This window comes from Apteryx rowi, unplaced genomic scaffold, assembly GCF_003343035.1.
Source record: "Apteryx rowi isolate R43461 unplaced genomic scaffold, aptRow1 scaffold_83, whole genome shotgun sequence".
Lineage (NCBI taxonomy): Eukaryota > Metazoa > Chordata > Aves > Apterygiformes > Apterygidae > Apteryx > Apteryx rowi.
The window spans coordinates 1,770,663-1,792,207 of NW_020451127.1; the positions used below are offsets into that span (position 1 = coordinate 1,770,663).

At 43.3% G+C, this 21,545-nt stretch overlaps 3 protein-coding genes across 7 annotated transcripts in view; 2 read left to right on the top strand and 1 right to left on the bottom strand.

Moving 5' to 3' along the window:
- The window catches only part of ALS2CL (ALS2 C-terminal like), a 40,081-nt gene extending 27,391 nt beyond the window's left edge, over positions 1 to 12,690 (top strand). For 2 of the 3 annotated variants that reach the window (XM_026089786.1, XM_026089785.1), the window contains exons 15-27: positions 265 to 342; positions 1,848 to 1,975; positions 2,929 to 3,102; positions 3,874 to 3,967; positions 4,543 to 4,700; positions 5,710 to 5,778; positions 6,421 to 6,516; positions 6,786 to 6,959; positions 7,821 to 7,863; positions 8,063 to 8,124; positions 9,239 to 9,388; positions 10,439 to 10,535; positions 11,170 to 12,690. In XM_026089786.1, the coding sequence (XP_025945571.1) occupies positions 265 to 342; positions 1,848 to 1,975; positions 2,929 to 3,102; positions 3,874 to 3,967; positions 4,543 to 4,700; positions 5,710 to 5,778; positions 6,421 to 6,516; positions 6,786 to 6,959; positions 7,821 to 7,863; positions 8,063 to 8,124; positions 9,239 to 9,388; positions 10,439 to 10,535; positions 11,170 to 11,241 (1,395 nt within the window). In that variant the 3' untranslated portion in view covers positions 11,242 to 12,690. The remainder of the gene's footprint in view (positions 1 to 264; positions 343 to 1,847; positions 1,976 to 2,928; positions 3,103 to 3,873; positions 3,968 to 4,542; positions 4,701 to 5,709; positions 5,779 to 6,420; positions 6,517 to 6,785; positions 6,960 to 7,820; positions 7,864 to 8,062; positions 8,125 to 9,238; positions 9,389 to 10,438; positions 10,536 to 11,169) is intronic. The other variant, XM_026089787.1, reaches the window with a different exon arrangement.
- JMJD4 (jumonji domain containing 4) lies at positions 11,541 to 21,406 on the bottom strand. Of its 2 annotated transcripts, none has more exons than XM_026089789.1 (7): positions 21,320 to 21,406; positions 19,779 to 20,383; positions 18,959 to 19,124; positions 17,648 to 17,773; positions 16,625 to 16,892; positions 15,755 to 15,901; positions 11,541 to 14,893 (listed from the first exon to the last, which is right to left on the bottom strand). In XM_026089789.1, exons 2-7 carry the CDS (start codon positions 20,041 to 20,043, stop codon positions 14,582 to 14,584), a joined length of 1,284 nt encoding a protein of 427 aa, XP_025945574.1. In that variant the 5' UTR covers positions 20,044 to 20,383; positions 21,320 to 21,406; the 3' UTR covers positions 11,541 to 14,581. The 2 variants fall into 2 exon arrangements, with proteins under 2 accessions (XP_025945574.1, XP_025945575.1); XM_026089790.1 differs by lacking the exon at positions 21,320 to 21,406 and adding an exon at positions 21,130 to 21,141.
- An 84-nt stretch (positions 21,407 to 21,490) lies between these two features.
- The window catches only part of SNAP47 (synaptosome associated protein 47), a 30,094-nt gene continuing 30,039 nt past the window's right edge, over positions 21,491 to 21,545 (top strand). Inside the window, exon 1 of one of the 2 annotated variants that reach the window (XM_026089696.1) lies at positions 21,491 to 21,545. The gene's annotated coding sequence lies outside the window, so the exon portion shown is untranslated. The other variant, XM_026089695.1, reaches the window with a different exon arrangement.

The window sequence follows — 21,545 nt, forward strand, 5'->3', positions numbered from 1 at the left end:
GTGTTCTAGGGAAATAAATGTAATCATACTCTTCTTTAAAACTGCCTGATTACTCAGTACTATTTTTCCATGTAATGATGCCTAATCGGTTATCTCTAGAGCACCTTCTTGCTTTTCTCTTGAGTATTGCTGATGATATATTTGGCTTGCAAAAGGGTTTCCAGAATCTGCACCTTGTAAATAGCCCCAGTGGCTGTTTCTAGATGAGACAGGGTAGGTAGGAGGTCCATGTCATGTATTTACTACCTGTGCTTTCACATGTAGGGTTCTGGGATTCTGCTGTTGGAAGATGACTCTGTCTATGAAGGAAACTTCATGGAAGATCTAACATTTGTCGGAAAGGTGAGCGTTTCTTTCTTCTCAGCCTTTCCGTACTACTGCTAGCTTTCCAGAAGGCTGAGGGATTCTTCTTCAAAGTTCATGTCCTCCCCCTCCACTTTCCCCTCATCCCCTGGAAAATAACTTATTTTATTTTTTTCTTTTCCACCTGTTACCTGTCACCTTCACACAAGGAAGGCTGCAGCTGAGAGATTTCAAGTAGCAGGGAACTGAGGGCTTTGGGCATTGCTTTGTTTTTTACTTAAGTGTTTTGTTTTGGTTTTGGGGGGGGGAGTGGCAGCACTTTGCAGATACAGTTTGGGATGTTTTTGTGTTCATAGAACAAATGTTACAGCCTTTGTAGTGGTTGGGAGCATGGGAAACAATGCATAAAGTAAATGGAGTTGCAGTACCAGTGCTATGCTGACGTAACTGAGATGTTAGCACAGCTGAGTTATCTTGAAGGCTTAATTTTGCAATCTGGCCATTGCACTGGCACGCTGAACATTTTGCAGTTATCTTTAACAGAAATATTTGGTCAAAGCGTTCATAAAGTGCCCCGTTGCAGGGAAAACTAGTCCTCCAGCTTGTTACAGAAATCTATGGCAAGTCTGACAGGAAGCGTGTGGTTAAATCAAACTGAGCTGATGTCAAAATAGATACTTGATGGTAAGGATTGCAAATAATGCACTGTCATTTACTGACTTGTCATGGGAGGAAGAGTTTGTTGTAATTTTCAGCTGGAAGACTTGGGATAGATTTTGCAGAGACTGAAGTGCTTAGATACAACATCCTCCAAAATTAATGTTTAGTTTGAGTGGTTAGTCTAGAAAAATCTGTTCTTTATCTAAAGCAATAGTGCCTCCTGCTATTAGCAATATGGATTTCAGGCTCATATTCCAAGCCAGACTAGTTGCCAAATTGTTTGGCTTGGGAAATAATTTAATTAGAACCTTTTAAGTTTGAATCAAGCTACTGCATGTCTTCTCCCATATTTGCCCCAGAGAATTTAGGGTTATTCTTGGTAGCAGCAAGCACTTGAAAGCTTTTATGGTGAATATCAAATGTTTCCCTCTACCTGTGAGGCCAAACTTGCATGTGGTTTTAACCAGCAGAGGAAAAACACAGGAGAAATTGGAAGTTTCATATGTTCACTCCAGGTTAGAAATAACTACCTCCAAATTTAAGCCAGAGATTTTTATAACACAAAAAGGATTTTGAATACTTGTTGAAAAGCATAATGTAAGAGCCCTTGTCTATATTTCTGGGTACTCTGTCTATAGCTTTCCCCCTCCAGAATCCTATACGTGTCATTTAATAGCCAGGATTTTGATCCGTTGCCTCCAGTGACTCCTACCTTAATGACACTAGTGCTTTGGATGCTGAAAATGTACGGCTTGGTGCTGGAAATTGTTCTTAGTCACTGTTTCAGGAGTTGGCTCTGTGAAAAGAGTTTGAGATCTCAGTCCAGCTTGTTTCCTCTCACTAATGAGATCTTGGCAAAATAACCCTTTATTTCTCTGTTACAGGGAAAGCTGTCATTTGCCAACGGCTTCATTCTGGAGGGAACCTTTACTAATAAATTGGGCCAAGGCCTTCAGACGCAAGGCATCCTGAACACATCAAATGAGCAGCTGGATGACAGGATAACCAAAGCGTGAGCAACAGCAGCTGACTTCTTGGGTTTTGGCTTGTATTTTGACAGTACCTAGAGGAGACTTGGATCAGCCCTTACAGGGATCAAAGCAGTCCTTGCCTGAAGGAGCTGATCTAAAATACTAATATATTGCCAGGAGAAGAGGAAAGGAGAGCAGAGTCTATCATTTAATCTGCACATCACATAGACTCTTATACTCAGGACTGAACCCTGCAAAGGGATGCTCTGGCCTCCAGGCTGGAGGCCTGGGTTCAGCCAGTGTCACCCAAACGAGGGAGTTCTGGTGGGAGGGATAGGGGTCTTGCAACTGGGTCTGTGCTGCACTGATATGGCCCATCAAGAGTGCAGGTGGATCTCTGCCCCGAGGCAGGAATTCCTGTCCTGGGTGGATTCCTGTAGTAGCACTGAGGAATGTGTCCTCACTGTGAAATAAGGCAGAAGCAGAGCAGCTACCTGTCCTCTGAGGTTCCTTTTGTGCAGTCCAGTTCAATTTCCTCTTTCCCCGCCAAAACATTTCCAGTCCATCAGAGTTTCTATGTTGCGGAAACAGGTCCTGTTTCCTGTGCTTTTCAGACAGCAGTAGCTACTGGTGGTGGTTGCTTAACTGCCTTCTTGCTGTCAGTCTCTTCTGTAGGCTTTCAGTTGGAATAAATAGTCTCTTTCTTTAGAAACATCTGTAAGGGGAGCAAAAAATCTGTGATCAATTCATCCGCAAAGCTTCAGGTTGTTGATGTTCCATGCACAAAGAGTTAGATTCTCTTGACCCAAAGTACCTTGTTGCCAGGATAATAGGCTTCAGTTGATTTCTGCTGACCTACCAGTTAGGTACTGCTAAATTTCTCTGCTCCCATAGTTTTTGTGTTAATATCTGATTCTGGAGAACTTTCCATATCTGAAGGTGAAAAAATGGAGGCGGGAGGTAGAAAAGCCTAATGTCATGTCATGTTGTGCAGTCAGCTGGGCCTTGAGGAGTTCCCAGTAGAGAAGAGATGGAAGGGGATCTATGACCAGTTCCTGGAGTTCATCCATTCCGGCTGCAAAGAAGAAACGGAGGAGTCTTTCACGGGGTTCCACATACAAACAAGCAAGGAGCTGCGGAAATCTCAGGAGTACCTCTTCTGCCAAAGGTGATTATTGCACACTCTTGTTGTGAGAGAGGAGCCCATTAGTGTAGAGAGGATAGTGGTATACATTTGAGTCTGCCTTACATTTGAGTCATGAACTCGTGCATCTCCAGATACTCCTGTCCATGAGACAGCATCACTTTCTTGGAGGAGGATGAATTTGAAGCCTGAATTTAAGTTTGGGCTGTTGAGGCTAATTCTTATATGTGAAAATCTGGGTGGGATTCACCTGATTAAATGTAGGCATCTGCATATGAGCCAGGCATCACCGGCTCCTTTTGCTTGTTTGCTGGTGCCATCAGTGGATGCGGGCTGATCTTATCTCCCCTGAAGTAAATATCTAAAATAGATCAGATGAGCTTGTTCAGGATGCAACTTAGACCCCACCTACCCACAATAGCCATCATTACCTAAATTCATCACCTTTCACTCCCCTTAAAACCAGCCTTTCTGTTTAAAAACATGGTGCTTTTCAGGAGAACAGAGTAGAACTCCTTCATTCTAATAGTCTTATTGCCCCTTTGTATCCACTTGCAATACCAGTTGGGAATTATTCCAGTACTTTACTGCTTGATTTTAAGTCATCTTAATTGTTTATAACCCATAAATGAGGCTTCACTCTAAATGAAGCTAGCCCAACCTAGTCATGGCAAGAAAGGCTTTAGTGGAACTCTGTCTGAATGAGGGCGGTAGAAAAATTACCTGTGGTGGAAAGTAGAAAGAAAGGTCTGAAGTACAAAGGGATAACTCCTTCCTCATCTCTCATCTTTTCAGGGGGACTGAGGATGTGTCCTGGAAGATGGAAGATATTCTTGAAGAGCTAGTTCAGCACCAGGAGCTGAAGTCACTGCAACCTTATTTAGACAAGGTAAGGTTTAAACATCCCAGCGATCCACATCTGTCCACCAGACATGGATGTAGGTCCCCTTGCTTGCTGTTACTTGCTAATAGCACATACAAAACAGCCAGTGACTTTGAGTCTTGTCTTCTCTAAATTATGTGTTAATATCCATGCTTGTAAAGAAGGGAGATTATCTTGCATGCTTTCTTGGAGACTCATTTTGTGTCTAGGAAATGATGATAAAGCTTCAATCTCAGTTCTCTGTTTGCCAGGGAATAAACAGCTGCTGRAAATGATTAACAAACTTCCATGCAGTCTTGGTGGCTGGTTTTCACTCAGCCAGCCGTTCCCTGAAGCACCCTTTGCTCTCTCTTGGATATCACAGCAAACTTTATGTAACACAGCAGTTTCTAAGTGCGTTTCTGCCCGATAATGAGAGAAGGATGGGCTTTTGGCATCAAAAATAGACCAAGATTAGAGCTGATTACCTCTAGGCTTGTCCTCCTTTGCTGACAACAGAAGCTGAGTTGCCTTTGAATGTTCTCCTCTGCTAATGGCAAGGGCTGACTTGCAAAACTTCATTTTCCTCCTCTGTTGTGCAGGCACTGAAGTCTTCTCTGCACCCACTGGGAAAGCTGCTGAAGGCCTTGATGATAGCTTTTCAGGCAACATATTCTGGGATTGGGGCCAATAGACACTTGCTGACTATGGCACAGGAGGAAGTCAAGTACTACGCAAAGAAAATATGGGAGTTTTACCAGTAAGTCAAGCATGTTCAGTACTTACAAGAGATATGAGCCTAGAGGGCTTGTGAAGTAGACTGTTGGGATCATTTTTTAAGGTGTCAGGGCTGCTTTATTTCACATCATATTTCTTGGGAGACTTGCTGCAGACCTGTGCTAAATAAAGATGTATTTGCACTAACTAAGCTCATTTGGAGTGAGAGTACGGGTGAGGGGAAGGAGGCCTTAGCACAGTGCTACCGCTCTATAGGTATAGCCCAGGCTCTCTCCAAAGCTAGTGAAAGGAATATGCTGTGTGTGTACATTTGAAAGCCTGCTTCATGCCTCCGGACCTTTCAGGTGTGGTGTGGGGAGGAAAAGGCACTTTACTCTGCCATGGCGCTGGCTAGGTTTCCTAGGCTGCTACTTCTGCACCAAAAAAAGGCAACTCCCCCTCTATTTTAAAACTAAACAGCTTTGACTTGGAAATATCAAGACATCTCCTAGCTAGCTTTTTAGAGCAGAGACTTGTTTTAAATAGGGCAATTCTAAACATCCTCTAATGTTCATAGATGGATTAGAGATTTGGCTGGTGTGACAGGTCCTGAAACCTCACATCCTTTGCATGGGAGTACCGGGGCGGGTGCTCAGTGAGAGTGCAGTTACGATTGCCAAAGTGACTACCATTCMCTTAAGAAACTAGAGATTCTTCAAAATCACTCATGCATCTCCTGGAAGCTTCTGCTGGTGACAGAGAATACCCTCAAATAGTGAAATATGGTCAGCTAAACAGGGTATGACCCTTGGAGCTAGACACCATGTATAAGGCTCTGTTAATCCTGGGATTCAATGTAGAGGAAAATAGGATGCCTCCAATATATTCTTTCAAATTCCTGAAGAGACCTAAGCAGTGCTACAAGGACTCCAAAGAGCTGTGTTGATATCCCACTTGGTGCTGAGGCAGCTAAGCTCCTCATCTTTGAATACCAAATTACCCTTAATGATAAATAAGAGGAGAACTAAACCTTGATTYTGCTTGTCTTCTAGGGGTTTGCTCCATCTGGCGCTGGAACAGAAAGGCCAACTGCCCACAAAGAGTGCGGATGGAGAGACAAAGTAGGTATCACCACCGGCTGTTTAATTTTAACCTGCTTGGGCATATAGGGTGCTTCTAAAATACATTCAATGCTGAACTGATCATATTTGTCAGAAGCTGTCCTATGCGACTTGGGTTTACTGCCCATATTTTTCTCTGAGTGCATAGCTGTCAATATGCTTTTCATGCTTCTCTCCCAGAAGAATGAGAGCAACTTTTTTCTAATCATGTTCTGTAGTAGAATAAAAGGTGTGGAGAGTCAGAGCTGTGTGGGACACAGCCTTGCAAGATACTCCACACTTGTCGGTGTGGGTTAGCATGGCCGTGTGAGAGACAGCAGTCCCAGTGCTACTACATGCTTCGCTTTAGCTGTAGGAACTTGGTCAGTGCCGGGATGGGGACTTCCATATCAACACTGAGATGTAGGCAGGCCTGGAAATAGGGAGCACAGTGCAGAAAATGTGGCAGGAGTAGAATACATGGGGTTGGAATCCTAGAATAGGAAAGTAGGGATAATTGTGGAAGACCTAGTTTAGGGGGTTTGGGTTGGGAAGAAGCTGTAATCTGCAGCCATCCCCTTGTGAGCTAAGTGAATCCAAAGGTTTGAAATGGTAAGCAGCTGGAAAATGGCTTGATCTGATTTCATTTGCTCTTTTTCACAGTAGAAATACCTACTCTACTGAAAGAATTCAGAAAGAACAGTTGGAGATAGTTCTCTGGTGCTCCAGATTTCTCCCAGTGGCCAAGGAGACCTTGTTGTAGGTAGCACTGTTGGAGAAACAGTGTCCTGTCCTACAGTGTAAGATGCACTTGTCCACGAGCTGAAGATACATACGTGAGAGTGTCATATGGGTCACTACTATCCAACTGTGACATTGAACTCAAGAGGAGGGAGGAAGGGAGAACAGATCAACCTTGCAGTCTCAGAAGCTGGCTTTTCCACTGTGTCCTGCGTAGCTACTGCTTTTGGTAATATCAAGGTTACAGATTTCACTGTAGGTTTCTGCTTCGTTTTTCTCTGCTGTAGCGACCAGAAGGCATGCAGTATCGTCCTGCCTCTGATCTTGCCATGCTTCTACCCTGAGCTCTTCATGCTCTACATGCTCTATCATGAAAGAGAAGATGACCTCTACTGCCAAGGGATTGTGGACCTAAGTCTGTTTCCTGACATCAAGCTGCTAGAGTTTCTGGATGTGCAGAAGTGAGTCACCTTTTTCATCCTTGGATGCATGTCCTATGATGGGAAGCTAGCAGCCAGGGAAAGCTCTGATGGCATGGCAGAAAGGGATGTTATAACATCTTGGTTCCTGGGAACACGCTACATCAGCTGTAGAGCTGAGTTTTTTTGTAGGCTGCAGCACAGAGTCTTGTCACAGAGTTCCTGCAATACTGTGTCTGGAAGGACAACACCAACTAGTGGAAAGCTGCTATTATGTATGCTTATTTTTCCTTTTCCCTTAGCAAAAATCTTCTTGTCTAATTCACAAAACACTGGTTTGTTCCAGCTCAGGAACAATCGGATAAAGATTATTAATGTGCCTATAGTCCACCAAATGATACCTGCTGCCACAGTTGTGGGCGCTCAGCCTCAAGATAGGGGAAAGGCTTTGGAGCCAGACATTTCCTTCACCCACTTCTGCAGCGAGATCCATCTCTGGAAGTGATATGTGAAGGCTTATGACTTGAACTCAAGAGGCATGTGATTCTTTCTAACATAGCATAATCTGTAGCTCAAGGGCTTAAGCAGGCTCCAGGAGACCTGGAGTCTAGAGACAGTTTGGCTCAGTCTAGACTCAGTGAGATGAATTGCATCTGAAAGTGCCTAAACTCCTCACTGATTATTACAGGAGCATTTGTGAATGAAATGAATCCTGAGCTCAGGTCAATTAGTCTGAACTATTAATTTTTCCTGTAGCAATGTAACAACAGGAGAGAACTCAGCCTTGAACACCTACAAGGCTTTTCATGTCACCTTGAATTAGACTAAAAAGCAGTCAAGACTAACTTGGAGTGGAGTTAAGACTTAACTGCCTTCTAAATCTTCTCTGTAATCTCCTTTTAGACATCTGTGGCCTCTGAAAGATCTCACCCTGACAACCAACCAGGTAAGAAATAGCCCTAAGAGCTAGTTTGGTACATTAGTGAAACGGAGTGGGACYACATGTTGGTGCTAGCTAACGATGGAGCTTCACCTGAATAACCAGAGGGGCACCAACAGTTGTGGATGGGCGCAATGGACTCAGAAAAGCTAAGTGAGGGATGTTCCTGATGTTCCTGAAATACATAATCCTGTCTCCCTTTCAGAGGCGCTCCCTTATCAAGGACAAGTGTTTCCTGTCTGCTACCGAGTGCTTGCAGAAGCTGATGTAAGTCACCTCCCATAACCTCCTATCGACAGTCAGAGCTGACGGGGATTTTCTGTATTCTGGGAAATGCCAGAATTTACATCTTTTTACAAAAGCAAATCTGGCTCAGGCTGCAAGTTTAAATAAGCCTGTAAAGACGTTTAAAGAAAAGTTGTTTGTGATGATATTTAAAAAAAAAAACAAAAAAAAAACACTTCTGCAGAAAAAATATTTTGCTCCAGAAAAGTCAAGACTATGTTTAGTGTGTTTAAATGCAATCCTCCCCTGACAAATATTTAAACTTAATTTTGTTGAGATACTCCTGCAGAAAAACTGACTTTAATGAAATGGAGTTTGCCCATTGGAGCGTGCATAACAAATTTGGCGTGACTGTGACTGTCAAGTCGTGATAGAGGCTGTTGCTCAGGACACATGGATGGAGCTATATGAGGGTTATCTAACCTGTGTGGAGTGGTGAGATGATAGTGGAGCAAAGCAGAGCACCATTTAACAAATTTTGCCTGTTTTATTGGCTTGAGGGCCTGCGTGGGGGATGGTGCTACAGTAGTGAGTGGGAAGGAAGAGAAGGGGAGCAGGGAAGTGTTGTGGGACCCTGCAGATGGGAGATCCCGGGCTGCGTATGCTGTCTCTGGAAGAGCTGTCCAGATGAAAGCCAACATGACTTGTCCTATGGGGAAAGCAGCAGAGGAGATATGTACCCTTGCAGGAAGTTATGGGCAGAAGAACCAACCTTATAGATGTGACATGGGTATTACTCCCTTGCAAGAGCAGTTTCCTGATAGAACTGCCAAAAGTGGTTCATCTCATGCTTTTTAAATTTTATCTTAGGGACTGCAACTCATTTGAGTCCTGTCCAAAATAAAAAGATTGACACTAAGGTGAGCAAATCATGCTCTGGACTTAGAGCTCAAGGTCCATCCAGACAATATTACGCTCTAGTGACACCTCCTGGCACCACCTTGTTGACCCATTTTTGGTGCAGTCATGTGAGATTGACAGGCTCTGTTTTTTTTTTTAGTGTGAAGGTCTGCTTTGAGGTTTCTTGGTACTGCTGCTTTGTCTCTGTAGCTGTGCAGTGGAAGCATCTTTTACATGGCTGTTTTCACACTGACAGCACCACAGTGGATCCCCGGGAAAAGCTGGTGATCCTCCAGAAGACGTATGAGGAGATAGAGAGCACTGTGTCTCGGGTGGTTGAGAAGGACTACAAGCTCCCCATGGATGACCTGTTGCCGCTGTTGATGTATGTTGTATCACGAGCTAAGTAAGTGGAAGCTTTTCATTTCCCGTTCCCATTGCTGTGTGCAATCTCACCCGGAGAAAAGCCAGCCACACTTCCAGGCAAAATGGCTTTAATGAAAAACCAGGGATTGCATTTTAGCATGCTTTTCCTGAACGGTGTCTTCCAAGGAGAGACTTGAAAAGCGTTTCAGCAGAAGTGATTGCCTTTAATGGTTGGGCTGTTCTCATTGCTGCCCTTCCTGYGGAGACTGGACTTATTTGTTCCTTTGTCAAGGAGTTTGCAAGAGCCATAGTGAAGGCTGTTGGGTTGGTTTGTGCCCTGTCTTGAGAGAGGAATACAGGATTTGACTCCCTATTGATTTCTGATTTAAGGGAAATCACTTAGTCCGTCTTTGCCCTTGTAACCTATAGAGAAAACTTTTATTTTGCATTCAAAAATTGTTGTCCCGTTTGGAGACGGGAAGGCCTTGAACACTGAACGCCTAGTAATTAGACCTTTCCTGTGTAGGAATAGCTGTAAACATAACACATTTCTGCAAAGAGCGGCTGTGTTTGTGCTGCTTTCGCTGGAACTTGCAGGAACCTGCTTATATTCAATAAAATGAAACTGCGTCTCTTTTTCTGGCAAGTCTGAGTCAAAGTCCTTGACTGATTTTCTGGATGTCTGCTTGGTGCCCAAAAAAGGGTAAAGTGGTTAAACTTGAGGCTTAGTCTCAAAATCCAGAAGCTTTTTTTTGTGTGTGTGTGTGTGTGTGTGTGTTGTACTCCCATTGGATGGATACTGGATTTTTTGCTAGGGAATATTCTCAACTGTAGATGACAGAGGAGGGGCATAAGAGAGACTGAGCATGTGAAATGGAGGATTTTTCATTTGCTTATGAAAATTTCTGAACATCTCTGCTGAGATCCAGTCAYACAGGATACCTCAAAGACTCAGCCTCTGGTAGATCAGGGTGATGAACTTCCAGATCCACGCCTGCCTCTCTCTCCATAATCTGATTTCAAATGTATTCCCACAAATGCTGGTGCCCAGAGATGTGTTAAAAGGGTTGTGACTGCTGCTTTTTCCTAGAATACAGCACCTGGGAGCTGAAATCCATCTGATCAGAGACTTGATGGACCCCACCAATCAAGGAGGACTGTACGATTTTCTGCTAACAGCACTGGAGGTAAGGAAAAGTTTTCAACAGTGACAGTGGCAAGCTGTGGTAGAAAAGACTTTCTTAAATAGTAGAAGGGGGGGAAAAAAGTCCTTTGTCTAARGATACCGTGGGATTTTCATTACTGGAGAGAGAGACTGCCAGTAATACAACAGGGGGAAGTTCAAAGGCAGTGAGATCTATCCAGTTCCCCCAGGCAGGAATTCCAGCATCAGTATGAGACTGGAAACCATCTAATGCACAAAACTGAAGTATTTTTGCAGTCAAARCTGTCAGGTCTGCAAGAACTTCCAAATGGGACCAGGCCTCCTGCAAGGGATCTAGCCAAGAAGAACGGAAAGTCATAACCTAAAGTTCTATCAGAAATCACAAGGATATGGCAATGTTTTACTGATGTAGCAAAAAGAGTATGGACACACTGATGCTCTCCCCTCTGAAATTAAATGGGAGTAGTGTTGACATGCCTAGCACAGAAGGTTATTTTCCTTCTAGTCTATAGACTGTGCTTTTCATTAATTATGACGTGCAGATTTAGTCTTCTGCCCAGCCTAGGGGGACAATGGAATTTCACTAGATGTGCAAGAGACCAAAATTTGACACAAAACCCCCTTGTCCTTAATGGGTTGTTCTGTTCCTTGCCCAGTCATGCTATGAACACATTCAGAGGATGCGACTCCATCAGAGAGAGAACTGCCACGGGACTCACAACTCCTGAGCCGGGACCCCACTGGGTCCTCCCTCCTGCACTTTGCTGACTGAACACTGGCGGATGAAGAAGTAATCGAGTCGCTGCTGTTTTGGCTGCCTTTTGAAAGGGAAGAATGGCTATTTTTTCAGATGAGGGTTTCTGTTTTATTGGGAGCATGCTAGTCTCCGCTGAGGTTCACCTTCAGCTTCTCCTCAGAAATTCTTCCCTTGGTGAAACTCAGCCCTGCTTTTATTTTATTTTATTTTTTTGACATAAAGGTAGAGCAAAGTTTTGCTGTGTGTTTTCCTTTTTTTCTTTTTTTTTCRGACCAGCTACAATCGTAAAGCACAGACATTTGGATGCTGTTGGCTAACAGCCTTTGATATGCAACCTCAGCTCGCGTTTGGAAATCTCTTTGTGGAAAGTGGCTGAGGTTTCTTTTGCCCTGTAGATTTATCTCACTTTCCCACAAAAGCAATCTGCCTCCTTCCCCTGAAATGCCAGTTAACTGTTCGTTCAGTTGCTGTGTTTATTTTGCACTGCTGAACTGACATAAGGAAGAGGTTATTTTATAGAAAAYGGTAAAATGAATCCAAAAGAATCGCCTTGGTTGGTGGAACTCCATTTCTGGTTGGTAGAAATGCGGCAGGGACATGAGAAGCCCTCTCAATGCCCATAAACGACAATTTTTGTGGAGTATGGAGGCTTCTTCTGGCTCACTAAGAAGAATATCTTTCCATTCTTCTTCCTAACTATGCCAAACTCGATACCTCTCCATTGCACTGTAAAGCTGCTATTGACTAACTTTATTTTTATGATACTTGTATATTTATACTTTGCAGAGTCCTGTTTAATCTCAGGGATATCACACTTGCACCTTGAACACGCTGGTGCTGCTTTGTTATTCTGTAAGGGCTCCTGCACGCCCTGTACAAAGGACATAACATCTGTYTGGAGTGACAGATCTCAAATCCTGGCGAGGCAGCGCATCGAAACACCCAGCCTTCTGCACGGGCAGGCCTGCAAAAACACTGCTTCTCCTAGGTGCATAGCTTTGTGCTGACAGACCACCCGCTGCCACCRGTAGGGTACAAACCAGATTAGAATTAGACTGGTTTTTATAATGCCTTTATAAAAGGCAAAGGGATATTTGGTAGCCTGCTGTTATCAGATGAAAATACTAAAGAATGAATTGCTTATTAGAGCAAAAGCTCTTTTGAACTAGGTTTTAATTTTTTTTTAATTTTTTTTTTACAGTTTGACATTAAATTGTCCAGGTTTGTAACTTCAGGAAACAAACAAACAAAAAAAACACCCCCAAAACTCTACAGACTGTTTYCTCCTGTTTATCACAAGTATTATGCTTTAATAAATAGTACACTGGTTACAATAGTTAATATATTGGTATGAGAGTATTCCTAATGTATGTTTTACAGTAACTTTATATTTAAATAAAGCTGTTTAATTTTTAAGAGAGATTCCAGGCTTCCATACTGTCTTTATTTCAATCTTCTTGTCTTCTGACCATTCTGAGAATTTCCCTTCCCCTCCTTGTCTCTAGAACAATCTGTGGCTCCCTTGATGCCTTGATCAGTCATGGATGAACTCCAGATTAGTTTCCTAATGGAACCACAAGAGAACCTCACACCTTTGTTCTCTACAGAATCCATAAAGAGAACGTGGCTTAAATTTTAAGCTCATTTCATGCAATTTTCCCCCACTGTTTTGCACTGATCACACTACGACTTAGCTGGCCTTGTGGAGGAGGGTTCTTGCATCATCAGGATGCAGGATACAGGACCAAAGAACATGCTTTCCTACCAGTACCCTGATTGTCCGCTTTAACCGTTGTTCCTGGTAACACCTCTATGAAATCTCACCTTACTCATGTAAGGAGGAAAAGCTCCAGCTGCCTGTTTTTGAGAATGTAAACAGCCATAAGTGACAGCTGTGAACACTTAATTTCAGAGTTGCTTAAAACTGGCAATTTTCCAGTCCAAAGAAACATCTTGCCAGAAGGTTGAATCACTGAGATGTAGTCACAGCTGTTGAAAGTGTTTTTGCCATACTCCATTCTTCCATACCCTGGGTACTGATCTTAATTTCAGGTACCATTTCCTATTCACAATGCAGAGCACCTACTACAAAATATGACATGCAAAATGCACCGTACAAACTCCACAGAATTATCTAGAAAACAACGAAACTTTGCAGCCTACTAAAGACTTCTTCTATTGCACTTTCTAAACATAAGGTTATTAGTTGCTTTTATTGGTCATCTGCGGTTGAGAAGTGAGGAAGTTTTGGATCAATAATTCAAGTGAGCCCTAAAGGGCAACTATGTTAACAGTATGCAGCCATTTGTGCTTTGGGCTTTCTTGCCAATCAGTAGCAGCAAGAGGGATACTTCACTGGAAATGCTCTTTAACCCAAGGGTAGCATTCAGCTTGCAAGTTGTGCTCTGTAACCATGCAGTAGTGCTATTTGGTGTGTTAAAAGTCTGGCTTTTTTTTTTTTTTTTTAGGAGATAACCTCATATTATCTGCTAGCTTCCCTGCTTAATCAAGTCTTTGCTTGATAAAAATACTGTGCCTTGAAATAGCATATAGCAATGAGAGAGTATATTCACGCTTTGCCTTTTGGGTGGATCACATGGTAAAATTATTAGTGGTAGATTTGCTATCAGGACTCTGCCTTCCTGGTATGTTAAATCTAATCCCCTAGGGCCTGAAGCAGGATGAAAGCTGAGGCTATCAGAGACTTTCAGCTGTAGAAGACTGTCACTATAAGGAAACTAGTACAGAGAGCTCCTGCATATCTAAACTACAGCTGTTGAGCCAGCTCAGTCTTCAAGGRAGCTAAATAACTAGCATCTGGTAATGTGAAAAAAAAAAGGCTGAGCTACTCCTGGAAGTAAGACAGGTTTTAAAGCAATGAGGCTGTGACCAGAGACAGCAGAGMTTAACTGTTGGAGCCTGCAGTACAGGTTAGGTGTCTGTATGGTGTAGACCACTCATTTTGGTGCTGAGCCCTGYCAGACCAAAGCTTGTTCCACAGAGAATCTTCATTCATCTCCACTGAATGCATGCTCACCAGCAGCGATCAACTTATCAGCCTCTAYAGTACCAACATTATTTGGGTTTTTCCATTTTCTTTCTTTTTTTCCCCCCTGTGCAATTATTCTAGATACTGAAACATTGGCAGTTCACAAAGTATTCAGTCTTCTTGTGAATGTATTCTCTCCCCACTCTATATTAAGGCTCTTTGTACTTAAATTGCAACAGCTATTAAACAGGGAGGAGTCATTCATCTATAAATACTCATTTTGTAAAAGGTTCATTTTACAAAGAACTGAATAAATAGGAAGTTAGAGTAGCGCTGTATCTATTGCTGCTTTCAAGTGGTGGAGCAATGCCTCTGGAGGTGGAGAAAGTGACGTCAGGTCTAGTTTCTTGAAATCTTCATTAGCACTCAATGATGYTAACACCTTCACAGTCCTCTTTAAATCAAACACTGCATGGAGCATGCCCAAGGTGGAAATGGCAGCTTTTGGAGTGTTCTTTGCTAAAGCTTCGTCATCGAGGCCGTTTTCCAAGACAGAAATCCTGTTCTCTGCAATAACTTTGAGGAAGTTGTAGAACTCCTTATAGTCTATACCCGTGCAAGACTTCATGATCAACTAAGGGGAAAAAAAAAGCAGCTTTGAAAAGGAAGCGATTCCTTTTTATTTACAGTAAGAATTATAGAAATTATTTTATTAAGCTAGTAACTAAGTTTAATCATCTTGAATTATCTTTTTTGTAACTTCTTGATGATTAAGGGCACTAAAATACTTTGTCTTATTGGAAACTTCACTAGCCCCAAAAGCAATACTGGTTTTGGTACTACTAAATGGCTGCATTTTTGAAACTATTTTTGGAGGATACCAATCTAGCAGCAGTAACAACAGCCTCCAGAAATAAACTTTACATTTGCTTTACACTTAAGGGCTTGGGGGCATACAAGATACAACACTGCTCAATTTAGTTATGCCTTCTAAAAACAGCATCTTGCAACAGAACCGGTTGCCACTTTCACCTTAATTTTGCTTGTTGCAGATTCAGTGTTTCACAGTGAATGGAATTCAAACTCTTTCTGCTGTCTGGGGTGGGGTCTTACAAGTTCTGCTGTTTACAGGAAGAAGCACTTGTCTTTTATATAGGGGAAGGTAGATTCTACATAAGCGATTAATCTTTATGTTAATGCTAACCTCAATAATTGAGGAATACCAGCTGAAGCGTTAGTTTTTCAGACAACATCCTAACCTCCTTGACATAGCAAATATGCACTGACAAAGCCTTCCATTATCTTACTAAAGCAATATATTTCCTGAAAARTGAAATTGTCACCAGTTCCTAGTTTATTCAGAAATGTGCACTAATTCCAGGTATGAGGTTAAGGACTTGAATGTCTTACAGCTCTAATAAGGCAGTTCATTGCATCCCTGAAATTCATGACCCTCTAAATAACATGATGCTGGYTGTCTGCCTGCCTGTTATACCTGGCATTGTAGGTGCCAATCGTCCATAGGGTCCTTCCATTCATTGATTTCCCGCTGGACRGCTGCTAATTCATCCTGCAGGAAGCACCACATTATAGCCACATTGCAGCCATTCACCCAGTTGTGGTTAATGGAAATGGTATCCTCCTGAAGAAAGAGAGTTTAAACAGTTAATAAGCTCTACTTAGGCAAGTGTGAGAGAACAACTGTCAATTCATTGTTGCTGTAAAGAAGTTAAATCACATTTCCCAGAAAGTAAAATGCTTCTTTGGGGGCCAGCATTACTGCTATGCTGACAGGCTGGCTCTTTTTAATATCCCTGAACAACCTAATCTTGTTTCACTCTGTAAAATGGCAAATGTCTCTAGTTCCTTTGCCTGAGCACATTTTTTGTTGGGGGCGGGGAGCAACAATGAGAGAAGATAGGGGAAGAAAAGAACGAGATTGTAATCATGAAGACCATTTGTTTCATTAGCATTTTCATCAGTCAGTTACAATTTATAGTTAGAACCCAAGATTAACAGCCCAGCATAATTCCATCTTGTCCAACATCCTGTGTCTCAGTGACCAGTAGCATCTCATAAAGAAAAATAAGAAAAGAGGGTGCAGATAGCTCCTTCCAATTGTACACACTCCCAGCTTCTAGTGGGCAATGATCTGGGGAGCTTCCGAGTTCAAGATTTTTTTCTTGGTCATCATGTTGAGTAGCCAATGATGACCTTTCCTCCAAGAATTTGTCTCTATTTTTTTTCAGCTGAGTCAAACTTTTGGCGTCCACAATGTGCTGCAGCAATATAGGTTTGATCTGATTCAAGCCTGCTGCCTGGTTCTCTCTCTGTGTTACGAAAAGATTGGTATCAGTTATCTTACCAGATTGTAAACCTGATGATGCCATCCACTGGGGATGAAGACGATTTCCCCTGCTTCCTGTAATATTTCAACAGGGGGTTGGCTTTGGGTGTAGCGAGGGTAAACACTGTTGTCCTGAAGACCAGGTGCAGTCACATCGAAGGGCAAGTTGCCATGGCGATCTTTTAGGTATTCCTCCTGTCCCGGGGGGTAGAGCAACCATTTCTTTCTCCCACATATATTGGCTGACCAGCTATAGGAACGGAAGACATCAGCATGGAATGGAGTCCTGTGGGTCAAATCAAAGGTTTAAGTAAGGACAGTGCCTAAAACCCATAAGATAAATTCACGTCTGTGAAAAACTTCTGGCTTCAGACATACACACAGAAATCAACCTTCACTATGCAGGCAAATCTGAGCCCAAAGAGTGGTCATCTTCAATTTTTACTGTTTTAAGTATTAAAAGGCCACTGCATCTACACAGTTTTGCAGTATTTTACATCCTCTGTGCTTCTCTATCAGTTACTTTTGAATCTGTCCCATAAATACTTCAACGGTAGGAGATTCTATGATGTGAATTGATTGGAATACTGTAAATATAACTTTATCACACACATCAGATTTAATTTTTCCACCTGCAAAATATTTGACTAACTCATCAGTACCCCTCCCAGGCTTCTGYTGGCGCCGTGGATCAGAAGAGGCTGATGACCCACCACAAGGCTTCACTGCTCTAAACCTAGAGCTAGATGATACTTTTTTTAGATTCTGTGTGCACATGCCATGCCACAGTTCAAGGACAGAAATACTGTGYGCCAGTGAGCAGCAGAAAACAATTTAGCTGATTGCACAAAGACAGCTCATAACCAGAACCAAATGAGCTGCTAAAGAAACAAGGCTTGCTGCATTCAGGTACAGCACCACGCAGCATGGCTACACCGTCTCTGCAGCCTGATGCTATCCTGAAATACAATGTGATAATCCCCTAGAGTATTTATCTTAAAAAAAGAGTATGTAAGGAGGACAGAAACCAAGCTGCCTTACCATGAAYCTTTAGGTCCCATGTAGACAAACCGGTAATCATCCACACCTATAGCATCCCAGTACTCGTTCAGCCAGTCAGATGTGAAATACACAGGGGTTGTGTAAACATCTTGCTCTGGGAAAGCTCTTAAAAAGATAAAGTGTTGGAAAAGGGTCTCAGAAAAACGCGCTATTTTTTTTTCTACATTGTTGCCCCAAACCCAGAAGCAGAGACCAATCAAGTCTCCAGCACACCACTCATGGTATGCTACCACGTTCTTTGTGTCATTCACAACTCCAAGTTCTTCTGCCTAAACATGCAAAATGCATGCAACAGTGCTTTTCTCTCTCCTAGGAAAGCTGTGAAGGTTAAGAATTATTTGGGAGAATGCTTTTAACCATGGCAAAGACAGTCCCTGAGGAACACATTCTCTTCGGAGGAGACGTCTGCAAGACCAGTTGTCCAACTGGATGACAGACTGGAGGTGTGAGCATTAGACAGGCTGYAGGACTTTCAAAAATGCCTGACCTCCTCCCACAATATATGCTGCCCCTTTCCCATCCTAGGCCACATGTACAGACTCTTTGTAGCAAGCCACAGGACAGATATCTGGGAAAGCAGACAAACAGGGAGGTGGTGACTGACTAATCTCCTCTGTTGTAAGTCAGTGACACACTCACAAGTGAAAACAAGGGTTCCACAACAAGGGCTGATTGCAGGAAAGTTGGATTAGGAGCAGGACACATTTACAGAAGAAGAGAAGTGAATGAAAAGAGATAAAAACCCTAGGCAGACATGGGGAATGGACAGTGCATCCACCTAACTTGCAGCAGGCTGGAAGAGGAGAAGGAAAGCCTGAAGAAAGTTAAGAGAACATGAAAGACTGAGAAGGTTAACTGAAAAGAAAATGAATGCTATAGGATTATAACTCATACAGAAAAAAGACAGAATGCTCACTGAAATAAACACGATTATAAATGTCTCCCTTCCTCCTAAGGACTAAAATTTTCACCATAACGGCCAAAGCAAAAGCCAACGGTACAACCGCACAGTTCCCACAAGGATAACGTATAGTTGTTTAAAACATCATACGTGAAAAGGTAAGTGCTCAGGAATGTCATCCTCTTCAGTAAGCAGTGACCTGTTTAAGAATCTTGCCGTGTGTGAAACCCTGAGAGTGATGCAGTGCAAGAATGATATTTCACTGGGAAGGTGCTAACAAATAGCACTGGCAGCATTTAAACGCTCAGGCATCAAAAGATGAGTGTTGCGGCTCTGCAGCAGCTCTCCGCTGTTTGCGGCCTGCAGAGGATTCCGGGGTGCTCTCTTACCTGCTCAGGTGCCAGTCCTTCAGATAAAGGCACCCTCGAGATGAACGGTAGTCATTTTTAATGTGCTCTTTCCAGTAATTTATGTACTCCTTGAAAGGGATCTGCTCTTTTGGGTTAGAATTGTACTCCTTGACATCACAGTTGGCAACAGGTACTATAGCCTCTCCTGAAAGATAAAACTTTTTGAGTTCCTGTGGGAACAGAACAATTGGTGCTGAAACCAAACTTCTTTAACCTTATACACCGTAGCGGCCTCTAATATCTGAGCACCATCATGCTCAGTACGCTACAAACACATATGGCAACAATCCCTAGCCCAGCTCTCGCTCCCAACACCACCATTCTAGGACAGCATGATTCAGACCAGTCTACAAAGTTATTTATTTTTTGTGACCTGCAATTTCTTCTTACCAAACTACATGCGGAATTGGGTATCGATTCCTACGAATCATACTAACGTTTTACAGCCTGAAGACATACTCTGAGATATTTCACTGTAACTACAGAATACTTTCCCCTTTGCCCATTTAATATTTTCAGCCTATAGGACTGCTCCTTTGGTTAAAATTAAACAGGCACATGAACTGGTATGGTTAGATTATATCATAGCTTTATTTTATTTCATTAACAGAATAAACTCAAGATTGGAATCTGAGTGAACCAAAAAGTATGAGTAAGTATAGAAAATGAATGCATTAACTTAGAAAGAGGTCTGGAGAAATTACTTGGTTTTCACTAGTGCTTCAATTCCTAAGCAACAAAAAAGCTCACTAGCATTTAGCGTACATGTTTCAATTCAATATTAAAAGTCATAACTTACCAAACTTCTGCAACAGATAATCGAAGTTAGGCTTCCCATCCCAAGTAACCCAATTTCTCCTGCTGCCCCAGCCTTCCGTGAATTTAGCTGAGAAAATACAGGGATGGTTGGGAATCAAATAATCCCGGAAAAAGTCTGAGTAAGTGAATGATTCTACCTTTTCAATAAAGTCAACGTGTCCTGTCGGGAGGCAGAATGCAGTGTGAGATGAACTGCTGTAGTCACGAAAAAAGGCAGTGGAACAGGCAAATGTTGCCCTGTCCATTCAGGCTGGATACCTTTCCTGGCTTAGCCAAGACAGCGCTGACSAGATATTACCCAGACAGGCTAAAGTAAAAAAAACAAAACAAAACAAAACTCCACACTTTAAAATGTGATTTGATTCTCTACATCTGTGAAAACTCACAGAAAAATATAAATGTCCAACAGCAAAACGGAAGATTGTACAGGAGTGTCCCACCATGTGGGGCTAATTAGGATCCTTGATGTTTTAAAATGCCTCACAGTGGCGGGACACTTGATGAATGAAGCCACCCTGCAGCTGGCGAAGACGCCGCTCTTCCTCCCCGGGGCGACCACGTTCTCCAGCAAGGGCTGATCCCTTCCTAAAACAGCAGACATTAATTTCAGGGGGATGTCCCTGCTAATTGAATTAATTACTGGGGTGGGGGGAGGGGAGAAAGGGAAGACCCCCCCGCCCCCGATATTTGCCCCTCTAGGAAACCGCTCCAGCCCAGAGATGGCGTTGGGGCTCACCCCTTTGCAGGGAGAGGAAATAAGCTCTGTGTGTGTGTGCATATATATGTATTAAATACATGTGTATACATATAGAAACACATACCTATGTGTATATACACATGCATATATGTGTATATAGACACACACACGTATGTGTATATATATACACACAGAAATGTATATGTGTATATATACACACATGTGTATATGTGTCTATATGCACACATATGTATTAAATATGTGTATATATACACACATATTAAATATGTGTATATATTTACAGATACATCTGTGTATATACATGCATATATGTGTGTGTAAATATGTGTGTGTGTATATATATACACACACAGATGTATATGTGTATATACACGTGYACACACACACATATATATTTATATATACACATATATACACAAACACCCCCTCCCCCCAGACCCTTCTTTATTGGCCAGGCAGTTCCTATACGTAAAATTAGTAAATAACAGTGAGGAAAAGAGTAAAATTAGTAAATAACCGTGAGTGAGAGGGAGGTGCCGGGGGGTGACCGAGCAAGGCCGGGGGGGGGGGGTGGAAGCCCCCAGGGAAGGCGAGGCCGGCGGGCTGCCCGCACCCTGCAGGGCCTGGGGAGACGCCGGGGGGGTCCCGGGGGTGAAGGGAGCCGCCATGAGGGGCCGTCGGCCTCATCCCTCCTCCGGGGCGCCCGGACGCCATTAGGCGACGCACACACCCTGTCCCTCGSCTCGCCCCCGCCGGCCGCGGCCCGCGGGAGCGGAGAGGGCAGCGGGGCGGCGGATACTCACCCCCTGCCCGCCTCTCGGCGGGGCTGGAGCCCGGGGAGAGCCGCGGCGGCGGAGGGAGCCGGCTCCCGCGGCGGCCCCCGGAACCTGGGCGCGCGGGGGGCAGGGCCCGCGGCGGGGCGAGAAGGGGACGGACCGGCCGCGGGCGCTCGGCCAATAGCGGCGCGCGGCGGGCGCAGGCGCAGAGCGTCGGTGCGGGTGGAGGCTGCTTGCGCCGCCCGGCCGCTCC